This window comes from Eutrigla gurnardus (genome assembly GCF_963514095.1).
Source record: "Eutrigla gurnardus genome assembly, chromosome: 6".
Lineage (NCBI taxonomy): Eukaryota > Metazoa > Chordata > Actinopteri > Perciformes > Triglidae > Eutrigla > Eutrigla gurnardus.
In genome coordinates this window covers 7,652,601-7,675,068 of record NC_139920.1, presented here as the reverse complement: position 1 = coordinate 7,675,068, position 22,468 = coordinate 7,652,601, and the positions used below count along the sequence as shown (strand labels likewise).

The window sequence follows — 22,468 nt, the reverse complement described above, 5'->3', positions numbered from 1 at the left end:
ACAATGGAGGTGAATTTCATTGGTGGTATTAAATTTACAAAAATCTAAATCGACATGTCTTTGCAGAATTCCCCCCGTGGCTCTGAAGAATCCACATAACACCGGTCAACTGTTTTTATTAGCACAGTTTCATTGGTATTTTTGCTAAAAAACTGTTCACAGTGAGGTCTATACTTAGTAGACCTTGGCAGTCCCTTAGCAGGTACATTTTAATTGTTATTTCACATTATGGGCCAACATCACTTGACACATCTTGCTGACGCATCATGCAAGTGATGGCATATTCAAGGTTAGTAGCTGACTTGCACTGTTTCTGCCAAGTGATAAAATATAGTTGCTTTTCTGGAATTGTGACACGTGTTTTTACAGGGCAATAAGACAGTAGCATGGTCTAACATGTTGATCCCCAGGCTAGTTTAAAAAGTCCTTCATGAGCACTTTCCTGCTCGATGGATTGCGTGTCCTGAGAGAACTTTTGTTGTGATATGACACCATAAATAAAATTGTATTTAATTACACAATACTGGACAGTACATCCAGTACCAACGGAATGTAAGAGTGTGAAAGTTAGCTTAGTGGACGTGTAGCGTGCCAGATTTACATGCAACCTGCAATTAGCATTTACCCTTTTTGTTTAACTTTAACCATATTGTTCGTTAATCATAAGCATACCATAAGCAAACTATAATTTATTAGCCATAATCACAATTTACAAACCAAGATTGCCCTGCACAGATATTGTAGAAACTGATGTTGGCATTAGACGTAAAAACAAATAGCAGTCATGGTTTTGCAAGGTTTTCCAATATTGACATTCTTTTCCGGCAATAAGGTTCATTGACCACAATTGTGTGAATTGATCTTTTGTCCTTATGGGTCAATCTCCAAAAACCCCAATCCATCTTTTGCATGGTAAACCCACAAGCCCCATCCCCTTGGTTTGTAAGCTTGGCTTTTATGTTGTAGTGAGATTTCATCCTTATGACAGCCTCAGGGATAACTTTCTCAGACTTGCTTTTTCTCCAGAGCCGCAGAAAGTACACAGAGTACCCAAATCACACCCCATGACTAGTAAACTGTACTTTTGCATCAAACATTTTAACTCACTTAAACATGCCGTTCTGGACTTTTCAGGTAAATTGCTGAATTAATTATTGCATCATTCGTCCACTCAGTCATCCACTCGGTCAGGAAACAGCTGGTACTCGTGTTATTTTATGGATCATGTATTATTATTGTACTGTTTGAGTATAACTCAATTTCCTTTCATTATGTTTTCTAAATGTCTTTGCCTTTGTCAGTAATCCTTTCACAAATATACTGTGCAACACAAATCCACTCAGGAGCAGCAAATGCAGCAATATTCTGTATAAGTCCATCACACACCTGCACACAAGAGAGACCTGCAGCTGCACTCCAGGGTGAACAGTGTTCCAGTCAAGTTATTGCTCAGCTTATTTGTAAATCCCATATACATTGAAAGTAAACCTGGTTAAATGAAGGGCAGGCTGTTATAAGGAGCTTCATGTGTTAATTCATTGATACATTTTTTCTTTTTCCTTACTTTGTATAATCTCTTTTGTTTTTTAAGTCCTTGTGCTTGCATCCGGCTGTTCTGTAATCATTTTTTCACACAATAAAAAAAAGAAGACATCTTTCTTTAAAGAGAAAGTTCAATATGTTGTGATTAATATTGGGATATTGTGTTATTGTGGTGTCTCAATGTTGTTATTTTATTATTGTTGTGCCCCAGATCTTGTTGTTGCTGATGATGTTGCTGTTGTACAGTGAATATGTACTGCCTTGTAATTGTGTTTTTATACAACAATTTTAATATTCTCAACAAAGATGGTATTCTCTGTTTCCTGCCCAGGGACTACAGATGTCAATGAGCTCATAGCTAACTCTGGTACAGCTAAGAAGCTGTGCACTGTCCCTGTTAAATAAACAAACAAAAAAATAAACAACTTGTGTGTATGCTAACTAAAGCTAAGCTAACAATGTCTATATATATATATATATATATATATATATATATATATATATATATATATATATATATATATATATATATATATATATATATATATATATATATATATATATATATATATATATATATATATATATAGACATACATACAGTAGAGAGAGAGACATTGTTAGCTTAGCTTTACTTAGCATACACACAGGAAGCAGGCAGCTTGGCACAGCACGTCAAAACACTTACACATACATATTGTGTTTTTGACTCAAAATGTCATATTTGTCAAGCAAGCCAGGTTTGCTGTTTCCTACTGCTTCTTGTGTTTATGCTAAGGTAAGCCAAACAGATGCTGGCTGTAGCTCATAGACTGTATATAGGAAGTGGACATAATCACTGTGATGTGGATTACTGGTTTGAAGCCTCAAGTTTGACATTCAGCCATTGTCGCCATGATTTTTTCCATCACCATGTTGTTTTTTAGCAACCAAAAGTGACACGAGAGGGTGGAGCTATAACCAAGATAGAATTAGACATTTTTAGGTGTCTGAAATGTTCCAATTAACTTTCACAAACTGAAAACACATTATGAAAAGGTTACATTTGTAAAACTTAAAAACTTGGACAACATAGTGGTAGCGACCTGCCAATCACAAGATAGCCCCGCCCTAAAGCAACCCCTGCTTTATGGTCTATTTGAATCAAAATGGACCATATTTGACTAACTGAACAACATGCTGGATTGAAGAAGACTTAAAAGTAGAGACTGAGATGATAAACTCAAGTTTAGAATGTTGAGATAATAAATCAAGTGAGAAGTAGGGTAATTTTGTCATGGACTTGCATGCAATCAGACTTCTTTTTGTAACCAGAGGAGTTGCCCCCTGGTGGATTATACTACTTTTAAGGCATTCTGCATTGCTTTCTTGCTGTGGCTTCAAATATGCCTGAGAAGAGCACATTAGTATTTTTCACAAAACGTCTTTCTATTCCTCAAATCTGGAAGATCACAGCCTTTCTCACCCATAATTTAACCGTGAAATCCCTTTGAAGCCTGCAAAAGATCTCTTTCGTGAGCTTTTGAACAAGTGCTGCTGCGCGAAATGAAAACTCATGAGATGCATCTTCAGGCAGTTATGATTCAGTGATGTTTGTGTCTGCATGCACCCTCTGCTGAATCAGGAGGAGGCCCCCCTATCAGGCCTGTGATTGGGCCGCATGCTTCAGTAGTGTTCCAGCAAAATACTGTCTTCATTCTCCTTGGTGGTTATGATAGCAGCCAACAACCTATGCTAGGCTATCTGAAGTGTGCTTTAGTCCCACTCAAGTTAGAACAAGTCACCTGAAGTTGGCAGCCTTTGCTTTGCTTGGCAGCAGTTTGGGTTGTGTGTGTGTGTGTGTGTGTGTGTGCACTTGTGTATGGGTTTAGTCTTGTGGAGGCACGTTGGTATGTCCCAGGCAGAGGCGTGTGAGTTGTGTGTACCCTACACACCAGGGCAGAATGTGCTGATGCAGCTCTGCCGTTAGGAGCGATGGACCCAGCCCTAACTAGAGGCGACTGCCGGTACTCGGAGGAAAAGTTTGCGCCTCCCCTTTCTGTCAAGCTGCCACACGGGAGTCAGAGTGGTCACAAATTCCAGCTCTAGGTCAGTGCCAGACAATAACACTGGCTAAAACAACAACAGTGTCGTAGTGTGCTGCAGGAATTACATGTTTTTGTCAGCCAACCGGGAAGTTAGCATCACACTGGTTCCCTCCACAAAAAGTCATTACTATCTATCTATCTATTGTTTTAAATCAGCCCTCATCTTGATGCTCCTTCGTGCTCGGCTCTCTGGCTGCTGACTGTAGCTATACGTCTACCATCAGTCATGTTATGAGTCTTCTCAGAAAGGTTTCAATCCTGTATGGCTGACACAAAGTTTCTTTAATATTTAGGTTCATATCTCCTGTAAAGGTTACTCCGCTATACTTCCAACATTGCTGTGAAAACCCACGAGTTGTATGGTGAAAAAGGGAACTCTTTCCTGCAAATCATAAATAACACCTACTCCTACATGTCTGTGATATGTAAAAAAAGATGTTTAATTGCATGCACAGATTGTTAATAGACAGAATATTTTATTGGAAATATTAAAAGCTGACCCAGATCCAAAATGTTCTTGCAACTTTGCTCTCTGTTTTTATTTTTAATCAGGCATTGTCACAGGAGGTTACATAATGTTACTCAAAGAGGTTTTTTTGCAGGCTGGGTTGGGTCGGGATACAACTGGACACGCCTCTTAGTCTCAACGCGGATGTGTCTCTGCACTATAAAGGAGACCTGAGTGCAGTCAGCCTGTGTGGAAACCTGGAAGATCAGCATTGCAGCAGTCTTCTCCTTCTCACCCAGCATCTTCCTTCTGTCTCAACCAGGTAATATCAACTTCTAAATGACCTGCACCTTTTGGTTTTTATTTTTTTGTGTGTGCAAAATGTTACAGAATGCTTTAAAACTCTCACATGAACTGTTCATCAAAGGAAGCAGAATAGTTGATGCGTCACAGATGCATTATATGTAACATATAACATTACTTATATATTTAAGTATATGTTCTGGTGCACAATAGATGCATATTCTTAAGTCAACTCTATTTTTCACAAAGTTGCACCTAACAATGGGCAGTAATTACTGGGCAGCACAAAGGCCTTTTGCCTCTGGCTGTGGGGAGTGGCTTTCCTTTCACAGCATAGGACATCAACATGTTGCCTTGCAGGTTAACAGACTAAGAACAGATGACACACCCGCCCTGGTACTCCCGGTGTCTTTTCACCACTTTATACCAACACCTGTCACCAATTACACAGCTGCTACCTGTTTTACAGGCTAAGCAACAAATCCTGTTTGGTTAATACAGGACTGTGTTTTCTGATGAAGAGAACTTCAACTTGGATGCAATAAAGCAACAGTATGCACCGTTGATTAACTTTTGAATGCGTTGAAATGTGCACCAGTCCTTCAGTGATGATTAAAAAAAAGTGGGGATGTTTTTATGAGAACGGCTTCCTGAATTCTCAGTGGTGTAAGCTCATCGGATTTCTAGTTTTGTTGGGCCCACAGTCCGAAACCTGAAGATAATCAGAATTACATCACATCAGAAAAAGAACCCCCCCATTAGATAAACTGGAACTGTTTAATGTTTGACATTCATGCTTGAAAACAAATGTCTATTTCCAGTTCTTGTTAAGCTAATCTGTTCAGCCCTATATGTAACTGTTGCCATCTATCAACTCCTCTGGTTTAAGGCTAGTCACTGTCTTTGTCGATACTTGTTAATGATGAAGTGTGCTCCCTCAGACCCTGAGCACTATGGCGTACCACAAGGAGTTTGAGAATGCCGGAAAGAAGCCCGGCCTGCAGGTGTGGCGGATAGAAAAAATGGATTTGGCACCCGTCCCTCCTGCACTCCATGGGGAGTTCTACACCGGAGACTCCTACATATTGCTCCACACCACCGCTGCTCCGTCTTACCGCATCCACACGTGGTTTGGTATTAGACTCTTTCATCCTAACCCTCAAAACAATATCTGACTTATTATAGAATTAAATCCATCTATGCTCTTTTATTTTACAGCCATTGGTTGTCTCTTTATTTTTGTTTAATTGTTTTTTTTTTTTTTTTTACCACAGGCGCAGAGGCTTCAGTGGATGAGAGAGGGGGTGCTGCCATCTTTATGATCCAGCTGGATGACTACCTGAAGGGAGCCCCAATACAGTTCACTGAGAATCAAAACAATGAATCACTCGCCTTTCTGGGCTACTTCAAGCAAGGCCTGAAATACAAGGTGAAACATGATATATACACGTTGTTTTCATGGTATTTTTAAAAAACGGCCTCTGCCTTTAGGAACCAAGAGATTTATTTGTTCCTTTGTTGCAGACTACCATGAACAAAAGTAAGTGTGCTTAAGGAGTTGTTAAGTATTGCATGTGGAAAATACTGAGTTGAAGTACTACTCTCATAAAAGGCCAGACATCTTGGAGGGATTCGTTTGTGATCTCTACATAAGTAGGCCAGCCTTTTAAAATGCCACACAGGTGTAGATTAATGCAATAGGAGGGCACTAATGATTTATTCTTCCTGACTTTACTCCTGTTAAAGAAAGGTGGAGTGGCCTCAGGGTTCAAGCATGTGGAAATCAACGAAGAAAATGTCAAGCGATTGCTGAAGGTTAAAGGTCGTCATGTGATCAGAGCCACCGAGGTGCCCTTTACCTGGAAGAGCTTCAATAAAGGAGACTGCTTCATCATCGATTTGGGATTGGTAATCTAAAAGATGTGCTCGAAGCCCAAATATGTTCCGCCTGAAAAAGCTCAGGATTCAGGTGTTGCAATGATTTCACCGTAACTTTATTCTTTTCCTCTACTTCTCTGTGTGAAATGTTAGCAAATCTACCACTGGTCTGGCAGTGAAATCAACTTCTTTGAGCGCCTGAAAACCACCGAGCTGGCTGTGGGTATCCGCGACAACGAGCGAAACGGCCGTGCTGAGCTTGAAATGATTGACGAAGGATCTGAGCCAGAAGCTGTCATCAATGTGAGGCTTTTTTCCTACTTTAAATTTGAACTGCTTTATTCAGGACACATCTGGACACATCTGGCCACTAGGAAGCGCGTGCGATGTTAAGATCTGTGTTCGTGTACAGGTGCTCGGACCCAAGCCCGACCTGCCTTCAGGAACCTCTGACAGCGATGTACAGGCTGACAGGCAGAACCAAAACGTGGCATCTCTCTATTTGGTAAATATGCGCAAATGTTAAGCTTTTCAATGAATTACTGTGGATAAACCCAAACTACTCAGATGATAATTGTGGATTTTTTGATCATCTCTCTACTTTCTAGATTTCTGATGCTGCTGGCTCCATGAACGTAACCATGGTGGCGAAGAGGAACCCATTCAAACAAGACATGCTCTCCAACAGTGAATGCTACATCCTGGACAATGGAAATAACAGCAAGATATTTGTCTGGAAAGGTATTACAACACAAGGCTTGTCCATTCATGCAACTGCTTCTTATTTGGATACACTCTGTTTCGTGTGTGTATCATGTTTAGATCCCTCATAGCACTCTGTGGTTCCTCTCTAACGGGGAAGATATGACTCATGATTCATAGATTTGATCAGTTTGTACTCTCACCCCAAACCTGCAGGTTCCCAAGCAAACATAAATGAACGCAAAGCAGCACTGAATGCTGCAAACAAGTTCATCAGCGACAAGAATTACCCCAAAAATTCTCAGGTAGTGTGACCATGTAGTGAAAGTCTGCTACCAGAACCTTCTCTTGTGTCGCCCTGTTTCTGAACACGCTCGCTTCTCCGTCCATTTCTGACACGCACAGATCCAGATAATGCCAGCTGGGGGCGAGACCACCCTGTTTAAGCAGTTCTTCTTCAACTGGTTGGACATGGATGAGACCACTGGCCCGACTAAGGCCTTCGTCATCGGCCGCATCGCCAAGGTGGAGCAGATCCCCTTCGACGCCTCCAAACTCCACGGCAACGACATGATGGCTGCCCAGCACGGCATGCTGGACGATGGCACCGGCACAGTCAAGGTACGGTGTATACGTGCATGCGGTGAGTTTGTTCCTTCACATATCAACGTGTAGATGTGACAATGGTGGGTTTCTGCAGATCTATCGCGTGGAAAGTGGTGACAAAGTATCTGTGGACCCATCCACCTATGGCCAGTTCTTTGGAGGCGACTGTTACCTGGTGCTGTACACCTACAATGCTGGAGGCAGAGAAAGACGTATCATCTACACCTGGTGGGTGCAAGCTTTTCAGCTGAGTAATTGTTGCTGGGCAACCATGTCAAAATGCAGGAACCAACCCTCTTATATTTTATAGATGTTTTACTCTCTCCTTTTGTTGTTGTTTTACACCAGTCACAGAATCACAGAAGCATACATTTCTCTAAGTGGCTGGCATATTAATGCAAGATTATAAGATATTATAATAAAATGAGAATTAAAAAATATTCACGGAAAGCAAGTGAAAGGCAAAAAAATATACGAGACATTTTTAAAAATGCAAATCAGTGAATTCATAGAAAGTTGACACTTAAAGTCTGTCTTCATATCTAGTTCATATCGGATCCAAGTGAAAGGATTGGTAGTCCACTGCCGTGCTTTTCAGACGGAAAAAGTGAATATCACCATTGATTTAGCTTGACGCTTGAGTGAGTTATGAAAACCTTTTGCTCTCTTTAGGCAAGGGCAGAAGTGCTCCAAGGATGAACTTGGTGCTTCAGCCATTCTCACCGTCAAAATGGACGACGACATGGGTGGAGTAGCTACCCAGGTAAGATATAAACTGTGAAAACTGATGACGCTAGCAGCCGATTAGCTTAGCATCACGACTGGAAACATGGGGAGACAGCTAACCTGGTGTTCATGAGTGAGTTTTAGAGGTGCTGGCACCGCTTCCAGTCTTCATGCTAAGCTAATCAGCTGCTGGCTGCAGCTTCGTGAGTGAGCTATTCCTTTAATGACTTACTCCTGCCGTTCAAGTAGGGGGTGAACGACTCTGTCCTCCTCATACATGTCAGCTAAGCCGCTGCTGTGTCTTGGCAGGTTCGTGTCACTCAGGGCCAAGAACCGCCTCATCTCGCGAGCATATTTAGGTCCAAGCCTTTGGTCATCCACCTGGGTGGGACGTCCCGCAGTTCTGGCCAGAGCAAGCCTGCCAGCACGCGACTCTTCCACATCCGCCGGAGCTCCAACAATGCAGCGCGCGCCGTTGAGGTCAGCTCCGTTAATCACTCAGCGTTTCGACATCATGACGCTTCATAGCCAGCGATTCACACCATTCCCCGTCTCCTTGTGTCTTCCTCACGCAGGTGGAGCCCACGGCCTCCTCTCTGAACAGCAGTGATGTTTTTGTGCTGAAGTCGCCTGATTCCCTGTTCGTGTGGAAAGGAAGGGGAGCAACTCCGGAGGAGATGGTTGCAGCTAAGTATGTTGCCGACCTGCTTGGAGGAACTGTCACTGAGGTGGCGGAAACCAAGGAGCCAGGTGAGTTAGTGCTAAAAAAAAGTGCTGCTTTGATCTGTGCTGTGCAAAACTGTTTTCAGTGGAAAACTGTTTTTTCCCTCGTTGCCAGCTGCTTTCTGGGCTTCACTGGGTGGGAAGAAGGACTACCAGTCCTCCATGGGTCTGCTGCAGACAATCAGGCCTTCACGACTGTTTAGCTGCTCAAACAGGACTGGCAGGCTGATTGTGAGTATCTACGTTCTCATCGATTGATTCATTGAGAGGAGTTATTTATTTATTATTTAGTTATTGACTGTTTTTCATATAGCCGCTTTGTAAACATGCACTTCTCAATTTTTAGGCCGAGGAGGTCCCTGGCGAGTTCACACAGCTCGATCTGGCCCAAGATGATGTCATGATTCTGGACACCTGGCATCAGGTATGCTGCCCTCACTTTTAATGAAACAATCCAGTGTCCGTCCTCGCAGATATCCCTCAATCCCTTCGGTTATTTCTCCCACCAGATCTTCCTGTGGATCGGTAAGGATGCCAATGAGACAGAGAGAACCGGTTCACTCAAGATCGGTAAGACAAACAGAGCTATTAAAGATGCGGGGAAATGAACATTAGAGAATTTGTTCAACAAACGTATCCTTGTTTTCCTTTCAGCCGAAGAATACGTGAAGACGGACCCCTCTGGCCGTAGCGGTACCCCCATCTCCACCATCAAACAGGGGAACGAACCACCCTCCTTCACCGGCTGGTTCCACGCCTGGGACCAAGACATGTGGGACAAAGATCTTCTGCAGTGCATGCAAGCAGCTAGCCAACAGCGTAGGTTGTAAACCACAAAGCAGTAGCATGTGAAATAAACCTGCAAAGGTTCAGGACTTAAAGAATAATCAACCCTTAAGATATTGTGATCTTGTAATTTCAAAATTCTGTGTTTAGTGGAGTATAACTTCATGCATTGAAGATTTCACATTTCTGATGTACTTAGCACAGAATCTTGAAATTCTATACTCACAGTATGTCAAATAAATCAAATCAGACCTTTGAATGTTTCTGGAATCTTTTATGGAATTCAGCTTGTTTTCATTCTGTCTAAAATGACAACTTGTTTACAATCCAGTGCAACATGATGCACTTTTGCTCCTGAGCTCAGCGTGGCCTTCATGGAATTCTTTTGTTTAACATACATTTTCTCGTGGATGAGATTCTGTCATTTTAAACATCACAAATGTATTTCTGTTTGCAACAAAACAAATGTATATTTGTTGGTAACATTTCCCTTTTTATTACCTCTCTTGCAAAGAGTTCTGATCTTGAATAAAAAAAATTAAACTTTATTTTGAAGGATGTCTTTTCTGACTGCATTTCTTTAAATAAGAGGGTTTTTTCTGCCAAAGTCTTTGAGTCACTGCAACAATAAACTGTTATCTTGAGCCTAAATCCTCACTAGGCATCAGCACCATGTGTAGGCCGGGCTTTAATCTTCTGCCCATGTGCACAAGGCTTCTGCTGAGTTGCAGACCTGTGGATTAAGGAGCGGGCTTTAAAAGTGCCTCAACGTCGCCCGATACCTCCCGCCTTTTGTTCTCCTTCTTTCTCCGCTGCTGGAGCTGCAGGACGAAAACTAACCCGGCACAATGACCCAGAAGGTGGTACTCATCACAGGCTGCTCCTCTGGGATCGGCCTCGCCTTGGCTGCCCGCATCGCAAAAGATGAGAAGAAAAGGTTCATGGGTAAAAAAAAACATTGTATAAACTTGCCGTAACCGAAGACTGTGTGTCTCAAACTGTTCCTCGCTGGGATTCAAATAGACTGAGGAGTTAAAGAATCAAAAGAAATTAAGGAAATTAGTTGTCTGCGTTGCACGGTCATCAGGTGGTAATTACTGAAGAAAATTGATTGTGAGAATAGTAATTTAACAGCAAAGAGACTGTATGAAAATGACTCGGTGGTTAATGCACCATTTTAAATTCTTTATAGGCCCTAGGGTTTTTATTATTAACCGTAGCAATTCAACACTGTTAACTGTTATATCATTTTGGGCTAGTTTGCATTTTTTTTTTAAATTAAGAGGAGGGTCTTTAAAAAAGCTGTCCTCCCCACCTACCAAGTTTCATATAGTTCCTTATTTTAAATTGATTTAGATAAATAATAAAAATTGGTAAATTTTCAAGTCATGCCTATTCAAGAAATGTACTTTTTCACTTTTACTTGAATCAATAATGTTGAGTGAAGAATGTTTCACATTCATTTTGCTGCAGTCTACGCCACCATGAGGAACCTCAGTAAGGGCGAGCTGCTGGTGGAGGCAGCAGGTCGGACTCTGGGCAGGACGATGGAGATCAGACAGTTGGACGTATGCAACGAGGACTCCATCAAAGCCTGTGTGGACAGCCTGCCTGAGCGCAGGGTGGACATTCTTAGTAAGACCTCACAAAAGAGCAAGTCTGCAATTGTGGCCACCATTGTTTTTGCAGCTATTCTGCCATTACTTGCTTTGATCACATGTCTTGCCTTGTCTGACTTCCTCTCACAGTAAGTAATGCTGGGATGGGTCTGATTGGACCCATCGAGTGTCAGTCCATCGATGAGATGAAGACTGTCATGGACACCAACTTCTTTGGGCTTGTGCGGTTGCTGAAGGAAATCCTACCCGACATGAAGAGGAGGAAAAAAGGCCACATCGTGGTCATCAGCAGCGTCATGGGCATTCAGGGTGAGGACGGCGACATCTATTCATCATGACAGGGTTTTGTTCATGGTGACAAATCCTCGCCTTAACATTGTCTTTTTTTTTCAGGAATTTTATTCAATGACATCTACGCCGCGTCCAAGTTTGCAGTGGAAGGCTTTTGCGAAAGCTTAGCGGTACAAGCCCTGAGATTTAATCTCAAGTAAGATGCTGCATCTGCAGAACACACAGGCTGCACACTGCACACCATTTTATACATGCGTTGCTGTCTCAGTGAGATTCAACTTGTGCTCACAATTATGGACACAACATTCCCCTTCAGAACCAACATGTAAATACCTGCAAACGCTCATCTTGCACAACCAGACACACCATTGCCTTTCCATCGAGAGGATCATTATCAAGTCAAAGTATGTCATAGCAATAAAAACAACAACAGACCAGAGCACACCCTGGTCTGGGGCGGGCAAGTGCTAACACAGCATCATTCAGTAACCCAATGTTGAAGGAAATAGCTCTGCAGGGCGGTTTCAAATAAATGTGGTATATTGAGAGGAACATTATCTCTGTAGCATTCAATTACTTTTTGACTTAGCATACTGCTCTTCGGCTTCCTATTGGGAGCGATCTGATTAAGTTTGTGTACTTCTTTCCTCAGTATCAGCCTGATAGAGCCAGGTCCAGTGATAACAGAGTTTGAGCGTAAAGTCTATGATGAGGGCTTGAAGACTGATCTCAGCAAAGCCGACAAAGTTACTGCTGACATGTTCATCAACATCTACTTGAAGAACTACAATCAAATCTTTGAGACCTTCGGGCAGACTGCCGACGACATAGCAGAGGTAAGGAGTTGTTTGTCAACAAACATGATTCCCCTCATCATTTTTAGCGTGCTGTAACTGAGATGGATTATTTTCTGTTTTTCCTCCTATAGCATACGCTCAAGATCATCACCATGGACGATCCCCCTTTCCGTCATCAGACAAACATGCTCTACACCCCCATGACCACACTTAAATACGCCGACCCCAACGGCGACCTCCCGATCGACACTTTTTACAAAATGGTGTTTGAACACGACAAGGTCTTCAACGCCAGTCTGAACTTCATCAAACTTCTGCGTTGGAGAAGCCGAAAGAGCTTTACCCTGGAAAAGGACAAGAGCAACTAACTAACTCATGTTGTCCTCAGGAAGAGATGTGTAGGTTTCCTGTAATTTTCCTTTGTTTAATTTGAATTACATTTTTAGTTGTACAAAATACTAAAACAATGATAACTGTGAACAAATAAAAGTATGCCAGCCATAACTAATTGTTTCAATGCAATCTCTTTTTTTTTTTACGTGTCTATGAGCTTCTAATGCAGGTTTAAACCACACCTTGGCACATTCAACCGACTACCACAACTCTCTCAACTTCTTAAGCCTCCGAGCCCTTTATTACACAATGTGTAGTAAGCATGACTATGAAGGTCAGTGCATGAAGTCAGTGCATCAGATTACGTTTAGAGATAGTTCAGATTACACTGCCTTGTTGCAGGTGATCCTTATATTTTAGGAGACTTTCTAATCACTAAGGACCCAAATATGTGTATTACTTTGTGAATTAGTCATGTTGTGTTTCTTGATTATGTAAAATGCTTATACCCGGCCTAATCTGCGATTCAGCTGTTTGCTCTGAGCCTCACACCACCTGGACATGTAGACAGACACCTTTTGTGAATATATTAATTAAGTCTACATTTACATTTGGGGCATTTAGCAGACCAAAACGACTTACAATAAGTACATATTCAGTACAATTTCTAAGGCAGATAACACAAATAGCCCAATATAATATCGTGAAATCGAATACAATACAAAATGTGTAGCGGTAATTCTCTAACTGAACAGTAGATGGCGGTAACACTCGCTGCGGGGCTTCAAACGCCCCTTTGTTACACCACATCCGGCTCTCTGACGTCGTATCCGGACAAACACAAGTTAATGTTACCCAGAATACAAAAATTATAAATGGACTCATCGTAACTTTACGGTTTTTTGACATGTTTGCCTCATTTTGTCGATGCAAGAACGTTTGACTTGTATCGTTGTGGCGACGTCTTTCTGCTCGCCGTCTCTACCAAGCCGGCTAGTTGGTCGCTCATGGCAGCGGCTCTTCATTGTTAGCTTAGCTTTAGCCATGCTTGCACACTCCGCTTTCACTTGTCTTCTAGGTTGCGGCTTCCTTACGACAGGGACCACAGCTAACAGCTAGCGCGGTAGCTAGCTCCGCCTATCCCCTTTCCCAGTATTAACGTGTTTATTGCTCTTAACTGTTGTGTTTTGGGACCTTTCATTTTCTGTCACATTCCGTGTAACGACGGCGGTTTGCAGAAACGCCGCCTCGTTTGTTTTAAAACGCAAAAGTCGTTGTTAGCGTAGTTAGCAAGCTAGCCAACCGGCTCACTTTGAGGAAACGTCTTTTTTCTTGATGCCATTTAAATGTATGTGGAGCCGGGCAGTAAACTCCACTAACTCGAGGGGGGCTGTCCGCGTCTGATCCCATCACGTTTTTTCACCGTCCGGTCAAGAGCCTGGGCTTTCGTTTTTGTGTGGGTTGTGGTCATTTCGCCTGCCACGATGGCTTCTTCCTCTGGAAACGACGACGACCTCACCATCCCCAGAGCGGCTATCAACAAGATGATTAAAGAAACGCTCCCTAACGTGCGAGTGGCCAACGACGCCAGGGAGCTCGTGGTCAACTGTTGCACGGAGTTCATACACCTCATATCCTCGGAAGCCAACGAAATATGCAACAAGTCCGACAAGAAGACCATATCTCCGGAGCATGTCATCAACGGTGAGTCCTGGTCTGTCTTTGCGCAACAGCTGTTGAGGGGATACCACGGGAGGGGGTGTGCCCATCTACCCGCCGTGCATGATCGGACACAGAGAGGAACTTAATAATGTCACTCTGGCTCTCTCGTTTCTCACACCGCAGCCCTAGAGAGCCTCGGTTTCGCCTCGTACATCACGGAGGTGAAAGACGTCCTGCAGGAGTGTAAAACTGTAGCTCTGAAGAGGAGGAAGGCCAGCTCTCGACTGGAAAACTTGGGCATCCCAGAGGAAGAGCTCCTCAGGCAACAACAGGAATTGTTTGCCAAGGTATGATGCATCGAATGTAGAGCTTGGAGTTGGACATCTCTGTATGGTTTAAAGCAACATGATTGGGATTTAATTACATAATATACATGACAATTAGGATTGTAGTCCTGGTGTGTTTGCATGGTCACCCCTAGCACAATAGATAGATGTAGAATAGGAGAAATATGGCAACAAGTTACAAGAGATGCTGTCATAAACAGTTAATACGCTGACTCCATTGTTCATACTCGATTTTCTGATCATTATTATTGCACACTCTCTTAAATGTCTCGGACATATGGAGAAAAATAGTATGTGACAAATAAACCCTTGGTTCTTGTTCTGATTTAAATGTAAAGCAACCGTAAAATAACAGAAGAGTGCTGTTTAAACACCCGTGTTATTAAGGATACACTGCTGTGTTATTAAGGAAACACCACTGTTTTATTGTCGTAAGAAATACTCAATGCTTTTTAAGAAATGCTTCTCTGATATGCATGTCAAGTAAATCTATTTCAATACAAACTGTTTCCTTGCTTGGCAGTTGCCCTCTAAGGAAATGGGAGAATATAAACATAAAAGTATCTATAGCTAATGCACAACAATGTGATGTTGGACAACACTTGCATCTAATGAACTTGCAACACTACTATCATAATCAATATATGAATCTCCTTGCCGTGTCTAATGTATTATAATTCAGCCTCAGTAATGTTTTGCTGAAAACCTTTATCGTGGTCATTTTCTCATGGCAAAAGTATTTGAGTTGCTCGGCTCAAATGTCAGTTGTCACCATGGCGATAGACTGGCGTCATGTCCAGGGTGTACCCCGCCTTCGCCCAATGACAGCTGGGAGACGATGGATGGACCATGGCGGTCCTCTGTAGTAATAAGCACTTTCTCCTCCCCTCGTCTAATGTCTGCTTTGGTCTGACCGTGTTCCTGCAGGCGCGGCAGCAGCAGGCAGAACTCGCCCAGCAAGAGTGGTTACAGATGCAGCAGGCCGCCCAACAGGCACAGATGGCAGCAGCGTCTGCCAGCGCCGCCCAGCAGGCCGGTTCATCTCAGGATGAAGATGAAGAGGAAGACATGTGATCCCAGGACGCCACTCCACTTGTCCGATTCCCTTCCTGGGAAACTGCTGGCACACAAATCTCCCAGTGCCGTCGTCGGCAGAGACATGAGGCATGTTTGACTGCCGGTATACGTCAGTGTAACATGGATAATCCACATTGGAATGGACATGGAATAAAAGATGAAGGGGATTTCAAGATATCAACACATTAAGACATGAGTACCTGAAAAATGATTTGGATTGAGAGGCTGTTGAGTTTTTGATCTCATTTCCCCCTCCCCCCAGATGCTTCTGTTTAAATACGTCTTGATATTATGTTGTGAGTTGTGTTGTACATTTCTGGATGTGTTGTGGACACTGAAGGCAGACATTGCCTGGGATATGTCAGTGGATTTTGGTGATATTGCAGCAAGTGTTCGCTCCTTCAGGTACTGCACCAGATAGCTTAGTTCTGTTGTTCCGTTGTACTAGATCACTTTGGGGGCTGAGGAGAGATGCTTTAGAATCATTTCAGAGAAGTCAAGTTCTCCTTCCTTGTGGTTTGATGGTCACTTTTACAGAAAGGGTTTTTCTCTACCCCCCCCCCCCCCCCCCCGGTATATTTGTTTAACAGAGGATCATTTGAGGGGTTGTGAATATAGCTATTTTTTTTTTTTTTTTTTGTCAAGTAGAGAAGTAAATGGACGTTTTGGTTAATTTTAGCTCATTCATCATTCATTATGTTGCATCTCCTTACTGCCTTGAACCACCCACAGTATTGCTAATTAACTACACGTTTCAGAAACTGTATATTTTTGTCTCATAGAACCAAAGATAGAGGACAGACTAACAACCCAAGAGTTAGTGTTTCTTAAAGGTGTAGGTGCTACGGTGATTCATGTTGCTGACTAGAGGTCAGTGTAAATAATGTTAAAGATTATTAATCTATGACTTTGTAAGACGCTTTGATATCAGGCTGAAGTTGTTATTTTCCTTCTCTTCGGGTGCAGTATCAAACATTTGCATTGTGACTGTGGTCAATCCTCAGTGTAAGGACAAGTAACCTAGTTGTGATACACATTCACTCGCCTATGCTACAAAGTTGTATTCTTTAAGCAATAAAGGAATCATGTTTTATAGACGATTGTTTTGTATGTTTTTAATCATACAAAACCACATTTTTGTTTGGGTTTTGTTCTGAATATAAACACATGATGGTGACGCCCCCCCCCCCCTGCACTCGGACATGACTCCTGGGGGAGGTAGATGTGTGTGAGCAGGTCGACGGCAGCAGCAGTGGAGCACTTAGCCTATTGGGACCACACGGTGCTGGTGCTTCACTTTCCCTTGTTCTCTTAAAAATGGCAGGTGCAATCATCGAGAACATGAGCACAAAGAAATTAGTGTTCTTGGGGGGGTTTATTCTTTTTTTCCAGCTTCTTTCCATCATGGTAGGAGCACTAATTGGTAAGTAGTTTTATTATTGATGTATTTAATTGTTGTACTAAGAAATAGTGTTTTCTAAAAATAGAAACCTAGTGCATCAAAAATCTGTGTATTTGATCCGGCTTCCACCAATGTTGCTAAGTACATGAGATACATCTTTGTTCTGTCTTTCATATGTAAGTCAAACCACACGTCTGTGACGGAGTATCCCCCTTTGCCATAGCTCCCAGTCCTACCAGTGCCATTCGCTACTTGGCTACCAAATGCATCAACCGCCACAGGGCCCGCAACTGGCTCGCACCGTGGGGATCAAACCGGTGCCAGCAGATCCACAGTTTCGATGAGCCTCTGGCAAAAACTCTGGATGCCAACGACATTGTTTTTGCTGTGCACGTCCCTCTTCCCAACAAGGAGATGAGTCCCTGGTTTCAGTACATGCTGGCTGTTCTACAGTTTGACATCGCATTCAAAATGATCAATCAGATTGGTGAGAGCTGTGTCCTGAATGTTAACTCCTCTGTCGTTGTGCCGGATCTCTAATGAAGTGTGTCTGGTCCCTGTCTGTGCAGAAGATGATGTGACCATCACGATTGATGCCGGCCTGGCGTACAGGGATGATGTGATGTCTGAATGGATCACCATATTTCACTCAGTGGAGCGAAGGCCACTCCGGTGCATATTTGCAGTCCCAAAGGTAAACCTGCATGAGTGCATTAAATACATGCATATAAGTTATAATACCTCTGCGTGGTTATATGTAACAGACGCTAACAGACTGCTTTTGCAGACGCATGAAAACGAAGGCCGCTTCTATGACTGTGACCCCATACCATTCATGGAACTGGGAAGTGTAGCCCACAAGTATTTTTTGATTAACCTGCGACTGCCGGTGAATGACACCGTTAATGTTGGTGTTGGAGAAATAAAAGACATTCATGTAGTGGTGAGTTATATTATATATATTATATGTTTTGATTTAAATAAAATGGGGAAGCGTGCATTTAATGTCGCTCTTCTCTAAGGGAATTCACCAGAATGGAGGCTTCACTAAAGTGTGGATCAGCATGAAGACTCTGTTCAGTCCCTGGATATTTGTGGCAACAGTGTGGTTCTCACACAGGATCAGCCTCATGGAGAGACCGCCGGTCCTTTTGGAAAAGTATGAGCCAAAAAGGAAGAATGGCTACATGTATTATCAACTAAGTATCAGTAAGGCAGAGCCACATCAACAATATTGCTAAACTTGAGCATTAAAGTTAAAAACAAATGGAATCCTAAATGGTTGAATATTAAGTTAAATAGATGAGTTACTAAATATGATAAATGTATAATAAATATATACATAATCAGAGTGAATATGATTGGTTGAAAGGTGTGGGGGTGGGAGTTAGTGACAGAACTGCTATGAAGAGGGTGGGGAAATTACATTATTAGGTATGATTATTAAATGAAATGTGGAATAAAAATACCATTATTGGATTATTTTGGAAATAAAAATGAATATGAACTAGAATAAAATGTCCTATTGAGTTTTGGTCATTTCTAAAATGTCACGTTTGCCCTTGTGTTGCTTTATTTATAATTCCATAATGAGTGATTTAAGTTGATGTTGAACACCTTGGGCCTCCTTACGTCTATACAGGCTTCAGATACAGAATGAATACAACATCATCTTTTTCAGAAAGACAGAGTGAAGTTACACAACACAGTTCTTAAGTTGAAAGTCTAAAGAGCCTGTGGTTGCACTGAGTGCTTTAGTCACTCTGCCTTCAAACCACAGGTGAACCTGTTCTCCATCAGCAGGTATGAGTGCTTCAGGATGGCATGTCGAGAGCAGGAGGAATGAAAATCCTTCATCTTAAGTGCATGATTGGTTTAGAACCAGGTCAAACTGCCTGCAGCAGACGTTTACTTGTCTTTTTTTAAGAGCAAAAGTGAGCCATTAAAGTGTGTATTTGCTGCACAGGGTGATCTTTGCTCTGGGCATCTCCATGACGTTCCTGAACGTGCCGGTGGAGTGGCTCTGCCTGGGCTTTGAGTGGACCTGGATGCTGCTGTTTGAAGATGCTCAACAGGGCGTCTTCTACTCCACGCTCTTCTGTTTCTGGATCATCTTCTGTGGCGAACACCTCATGGTTAGCACGTTTTACTTCTTCTCTGCTGTACCCTTCTCCACGCTTTCATGGCAGTCTTTTTCAACAACAAATCCCGTAGGACCAAACTCGGAGGAATCGGCTCTCGGCGTACTGGTGGCAGGTTGGGCTGGTGACGTTCGGCTCATCTATTCTCCTCATATTTGACCTGAGTGAAAGGTAACGACGTGGCTGTTTTTGATGCAGTCTATTGTGTTGTGGCTATAACTTTCTTTTAAATACTGATGTGCTTTTTTTTTTTTTTATTAAGGGGGGCTCATCTGACCAACCCTTTCTACAGTGTTTGGTCTTCAGAAATTGGGACGAAGGTGGCAGTATCCTTCAGGTATTTATACTGGATCACAAAGCGTCTGCCTCATGAGAAGCTACTTTGTGTCATCGAGGACTTTTCCTTGACCACCATCACAGATTACCTTCATTATTGTGGCAGGGGTTTCTGTTAGTCTGTATTTCCTGTCCCTGTGTGGCGTGGTGCGTTGTGTGTTCACGAACATTAGCAGGAAAATACAACAACTTCCTGCCCTGCCAAAGGCTAGGAGACTGCGTTATGAGGTTTGATTTGTTCCATTTATTGTAATTTAATATCTGAATCACAACATATACATCATAAGCTGGCTGTTTTTGTTGATGTTGCTGGTTTTTGCAGGGTATAATCTTCAGATTCAAGTTTTTAATGGTGGTAACTCTAGCGTGTGCAGCCATGACGGTCATCTTCTTCATCTTAAATCAAGTAAGTTTGCCCCTCTAATGATGGCACATGGATGTCTATAGCTATGTTATTATTTACTGGTATTCCATGGTTGGACTCTTAACAACATAAAGAGATGTTATTTATGTTTCACCAGGTCAGTGAGGGTCACTGGCACTGGGGCGACCACACGTTCCAAGTCCACAGTGCTTTTCTCACTGGGATCTATGGCATGTGGAACCTGTATGTCTTCACCATTATCTTCCTGTATGCGCCGTCCCACAAGCACAGCAGGAAAAAGTCAGGAGATAGTCAACAAACTGGTCTGTAACATTTCATTTCATTTAGTCATCATTCTACGGAGGCCCTGACAATCAAGTGAGAAAAAAGCATTCTGGTAATCCATTTCAATCTATTTCAAATCTATCTATAAATCCAATCTTAATAGTTTTGAGTCCATAACTGGTGAATATAACTGTTAGCCAGGATAATGTTCCCAGTATTTGTTGTGTTAATACTCATTTTGGTGACCCAAGAGACTGAAGAACACCCTACCCCATGTTCCAAATAGGACTAAGGCCTTTAATGTCTCCCCTAATGGCAGATTATCAGCAGTAAAATATATTTTCAGCCCAAAGAAAGACATGACAGAACTTCAATTCAATAAATGTTATAAACCTAAAACCACATCTTTGCCTCAGAGGGTGTAACAATCTGTACAACATAAGACATCCTCTGTCCGGTGACCTTCTCAGCAGATAAGGAAAAACTCCCTAAAAACTTTCACCAGAGTGAAAAAGTCCTAAATGTTACATAAGATATGAACACAGAATATGTGTGTTCAGTGTTCTTGGAGAAATGAAAACATTAAAAGTCCTGTTTAGAACATGGGGTAGTGGTGCAATCTGCCTCTTGTGGCCAAAATGCGTATTTCAACAACAGACACGAGAGAAAACCACTAAGGTCAGACTGAAAATGGATCTCCAGAATGTATTTTCTCGCGTGCCTCTCTTCTGTAGCATCCAGTTCTAAAAAAAATAAATAAAAAAATTAATAGGAGACATTTACATTTTTTAGCAGATAAAAGGTTTCACTAAGATTATGTTCACTATTGACAGATGTCCTGGAGAAGCCAGGAAGCCAAGAGACGCTGACATGTGGAGGTCAGGGGCCGACAGAGACCTACAGCATCACTGGGAAGGTGGCGGAGGAATAACTGACACCTGATCTGTTTTGTTATTTCATTATAGTATTGTTGTTGTTGAATAATGTAGCTTTCAAATAGCAGTGGATTGTTTATGACTTGAAATGATAGGGAACATGACACATAGGAAGGATATGAGAAAAATAGAAGCTTTAATACACCAGGCTAGATGAAGGATTTCAAGGATCATTTGTTATCACTATGCAACCCAGGGTGGCACATTAACACATAACACTTGACCAAAAAAATATATATAAAAACAGTAGTGCATTTCTGCAGGGCATTTTTTAAATTTGCATCAGGAGAAATGTGAACAGCAGCAACAGAAATCAATTCTCTGGGCAGAATTGTCCATCAGGGAAACATTGTCCATCAACGTTGACTATATTTGAGCACCAAGCATATTTAATGGAAACACACGAGGCCCCAGAAGCCCCATATTCACTAAGTGGAGATGGAGGTGTGGTAATTTGGTTAATTCTAGCTTTGTTTAGGGGGGTTAATAGGGCCCACAAACTAAATCTGTGCCCTGGACCCCCCTAAACCAGACTATGCTAAAGCAACCTTCTACAGTTAATAATGCAGATTTGTTTCATGAAGCATTTAGGTGAAAAGTAATATTGTATGAGTTAGCACTGCTTAATGTCCAAATAAACATTAAGATTCACCCCTTTGTCATTTATGATGTCATCAGTGATGTCCTCAACGATGTGATTGTGAACATTACAACGTGGTTAAATGTTTCAGGGTAATAATAGTAATAATAATAATAATGGTTGATTTTTACAACCAGAAGTGACCACATCTGGACACAAGCGGCTGAGCGACACCCCAAGCAGAAACCTTACTGGATCTGGATCCATCTGGATTCTGGTTGGGAGCTGTTAGCAACGTTACCTTCATAATTCAATGTAAACTTCACAGCGAAGAATTAAAGTCATCTTAGTGGCTAACTAATTGGTAGCGACCTGTCAATCACAAGGCAAAGCATTATGGTCTATTTGACTCTACATGGACCATGATTTACTAAATGAACATCATGCTGGATTGAAGAAGACTTAAAACTAGAAATAGATTTTCTCTTAGACTTCAATG

At 42.1% G+C, this 22,468-nt stretch overlaps 4 protein-coding genes across 4 annotated transcripts; all 4 read left to right on the top strand.

The window, feature by feature from the left end:
• Positions 1-4,301: 4,301 nt before the first annotated feature.
• scinla (scinderin like a) lies at positions 4,302-10,358 on the top strand. The gene is made up of 17 exons (XM_084010657.1): positions 4,302-4,398; positions 5,321-5,513; positions 5,654-5,808; positions 6,126-6,287; positions 6,411-6,560; positions 6,670-6,762; positions 6,866-6,998; positions 7,176-7,264; positions 7,365-7,580; positions 7,660-7,793; positions 8,238-8,328; positions 8,601-8,771; positions 8,867-9,041; positions 9,130-9,245; positions 9,361-9,438; positions 9,524-9,584; positions 9,669-10,358. Exons 2-17 carry the CDS (start codon positions 5,333-5,335, stop codon positions 9,842-9,844), a joined length of 2,181 nt encoding a protein of 726 aa, XP_083866783.1. The 5' UTR covers positions 4,302-4,398; positions 5,321-5,332; the 3' UTR covers positions 9,845-10,358.
• Positions 10,359-10,579: 221 nt separating this feature from the next.
• On the top strand, positions 10,580-13,013 carry LOC311014208 (retinol dehydrogenase 8). The gene is made up of 6 exons (XM_084010658.1): positions 10,580-10,745; positions 11,274-11,435; positions 11,549-11,728; positions 11,813-11,906; positions 12,363-12,546; positions 12,639-13,013. The coding sequence occupies exons 1-6, from the start codon at positions 10,649-10,651 to the stop codon at positions 12,873-12,875; spliced, it is 954 nt and encodes a 317-aa protein (XP_083866784.1). The 5' UTR covers positions 10,580-10,648; the 3' UTR covers positions 12,876-13,013.
• Positions 13,014-13,468: 455 nt separating this feature from the next.
• On the top strand, positions 13,469-17,021 carry dr1 (down-regulator of transcription 1). The gene is made up of 3 exons (XM_084010659.1): positions 13,469-14,544; positions 14,686-14,849; positions 15,777-17,021. Exons 1-3 carry the CDS (start codon positions 14,325-14,327, stop codon positions 15,921-15,923), a joined length of 531 nt encoding a protein of 176 aa, XP_083866785.1. The 5' UTR covers positions 13,469-14,324; the 3' UTR covers positions 15,924-17,021.
• A 172-nt stretch (positions 17,022-17,193) lies between these two features.
• LOC311014313 (protein wntless homolog) lies at positions 17,194-21,961 on the top strand. The gene is made up of 12 exons (XM_084010858.1): positions 17,194-17,349; positions 17,552-17,815; positions 17,898-18,022; positions 18,116-18,271; positions 18,351-18,487; positions 19,295-19,463; positions 19,543-19,640; positions 19,732-19,795; positions 19,890-20,033; positions 20,128-20,211; positions 20,327-20,492; positions 21,288-21,961. The coding sequence occupies exons 1-12, from the start codon at positions 17,244-17,246 to the stop codon at positions 21,383-21,385; spliced, it is 1,611 nt and encodes a 536-aa protein (XP_083866984.1). The 5' UTR covers positions 17,194-17,243; the 3' UTR covers positions 21,386-21,961.
• Positions 21,962-22,468: the final 507 nt, after the last annotated feature.

What these genes read in the sequence shown, in the direction of transcription:
- scinla (XM_084010657.1), top strand. Translation starts at nt 5,333, where the DNA reads ATGGCGTACCACAAGGAGTTTGAGAATGCCGGAAAGAAGCCCGGCCTG. An exon ending in AGCCAGAAGCTGTCATCAAT is followed by an intron (nt 6,561 to 6,669) that starts GTGAGGCTTTTT and finishes GTTCGTGTACAG; the next exon opens with GTGCTCGGACCCAAGCCCGA. An exon ending in CAAGATATTTGTCTGGAAAG is followed by an intron (nt 6,999 to 7,175) that starts GTATTACAACAC and finishes CCAAACCTGCAG; the next exon opens with GTTCCCAAGCAAACATAAAT.
- LOC311014208 (XM_084010658.1), top strand. Translation starts at nt 10,649, where the DNA reads ATGACCCAGAAGGTGGTACTCATCACAGGCTGCTCCTCTGGGATCGGC. An exon ending in GCCCTGAGATTTAATCTCAA is followed by an intron (nt 11,907 to 12,362) that starts GTAAGATGCTGC and finishes TTCTTTCCTCAG; the next exon opens with TATCAGCCTGATAGAGCCAG. An exon ending in CTGCCGACGACATAGCAGAG is followed by an intron (nt 12,547 to 12,638) that starts GTAAGGAGTTGT and finishes TTCCTCCTATAG; the next exon opens with CATACGCTCAAGATCATCAC.
- dr1 (XM_084010659.1), top strand. Translation starts at nt 14,325, where the DNA reads ATGGCTTCTTCCTCTGGAAACGACGACGACCTCACCATCCCCAGAGCG. An exon ending in TCCGGAGCATGTCATCAACG is followed by an intron (nt 14,545 to 14,685) that starts GTGAGTCCTGGT and finishes CTCACACCGCAG; the next exon opens with CCCTAGAGAGCCTCGGTTTC. An exon ending in AACAGGAATTGTTTGCCAAG is followed by an intron (nt 14,850 to 15,776) that starts GTATGATGCATC and finishes GTGTTCCTGCAG; the next exon opens with GCGCGGCAGCAGCAGGCAGA.
- LOC311014313 (XM_084010858.1), top strand. Translation starts at nt 17,244, where the DNA reads ATGGCAGGTGCAATCATCGAGAACATGAGCACAAAGAAATTAGTGTTC. An exon ending in CATGGTAGGAGCACTAATTG is followed by an intron (nt 17,350 to 17,551) that starts GTAAGTAGTTTT and finishes CCTTTGCCATAG; the next exon opens with CTCCCAGTCCTACCAGTGCC. An exon ending in ATATTTGACCTGAGTGAAAG is followed by an intron (nt 19,641 to 19,731) that starts GTAACGACGTGG and finishes TTTTTTATTAAG; the next exon opens with GGGGGCTCATCTGACCAACC.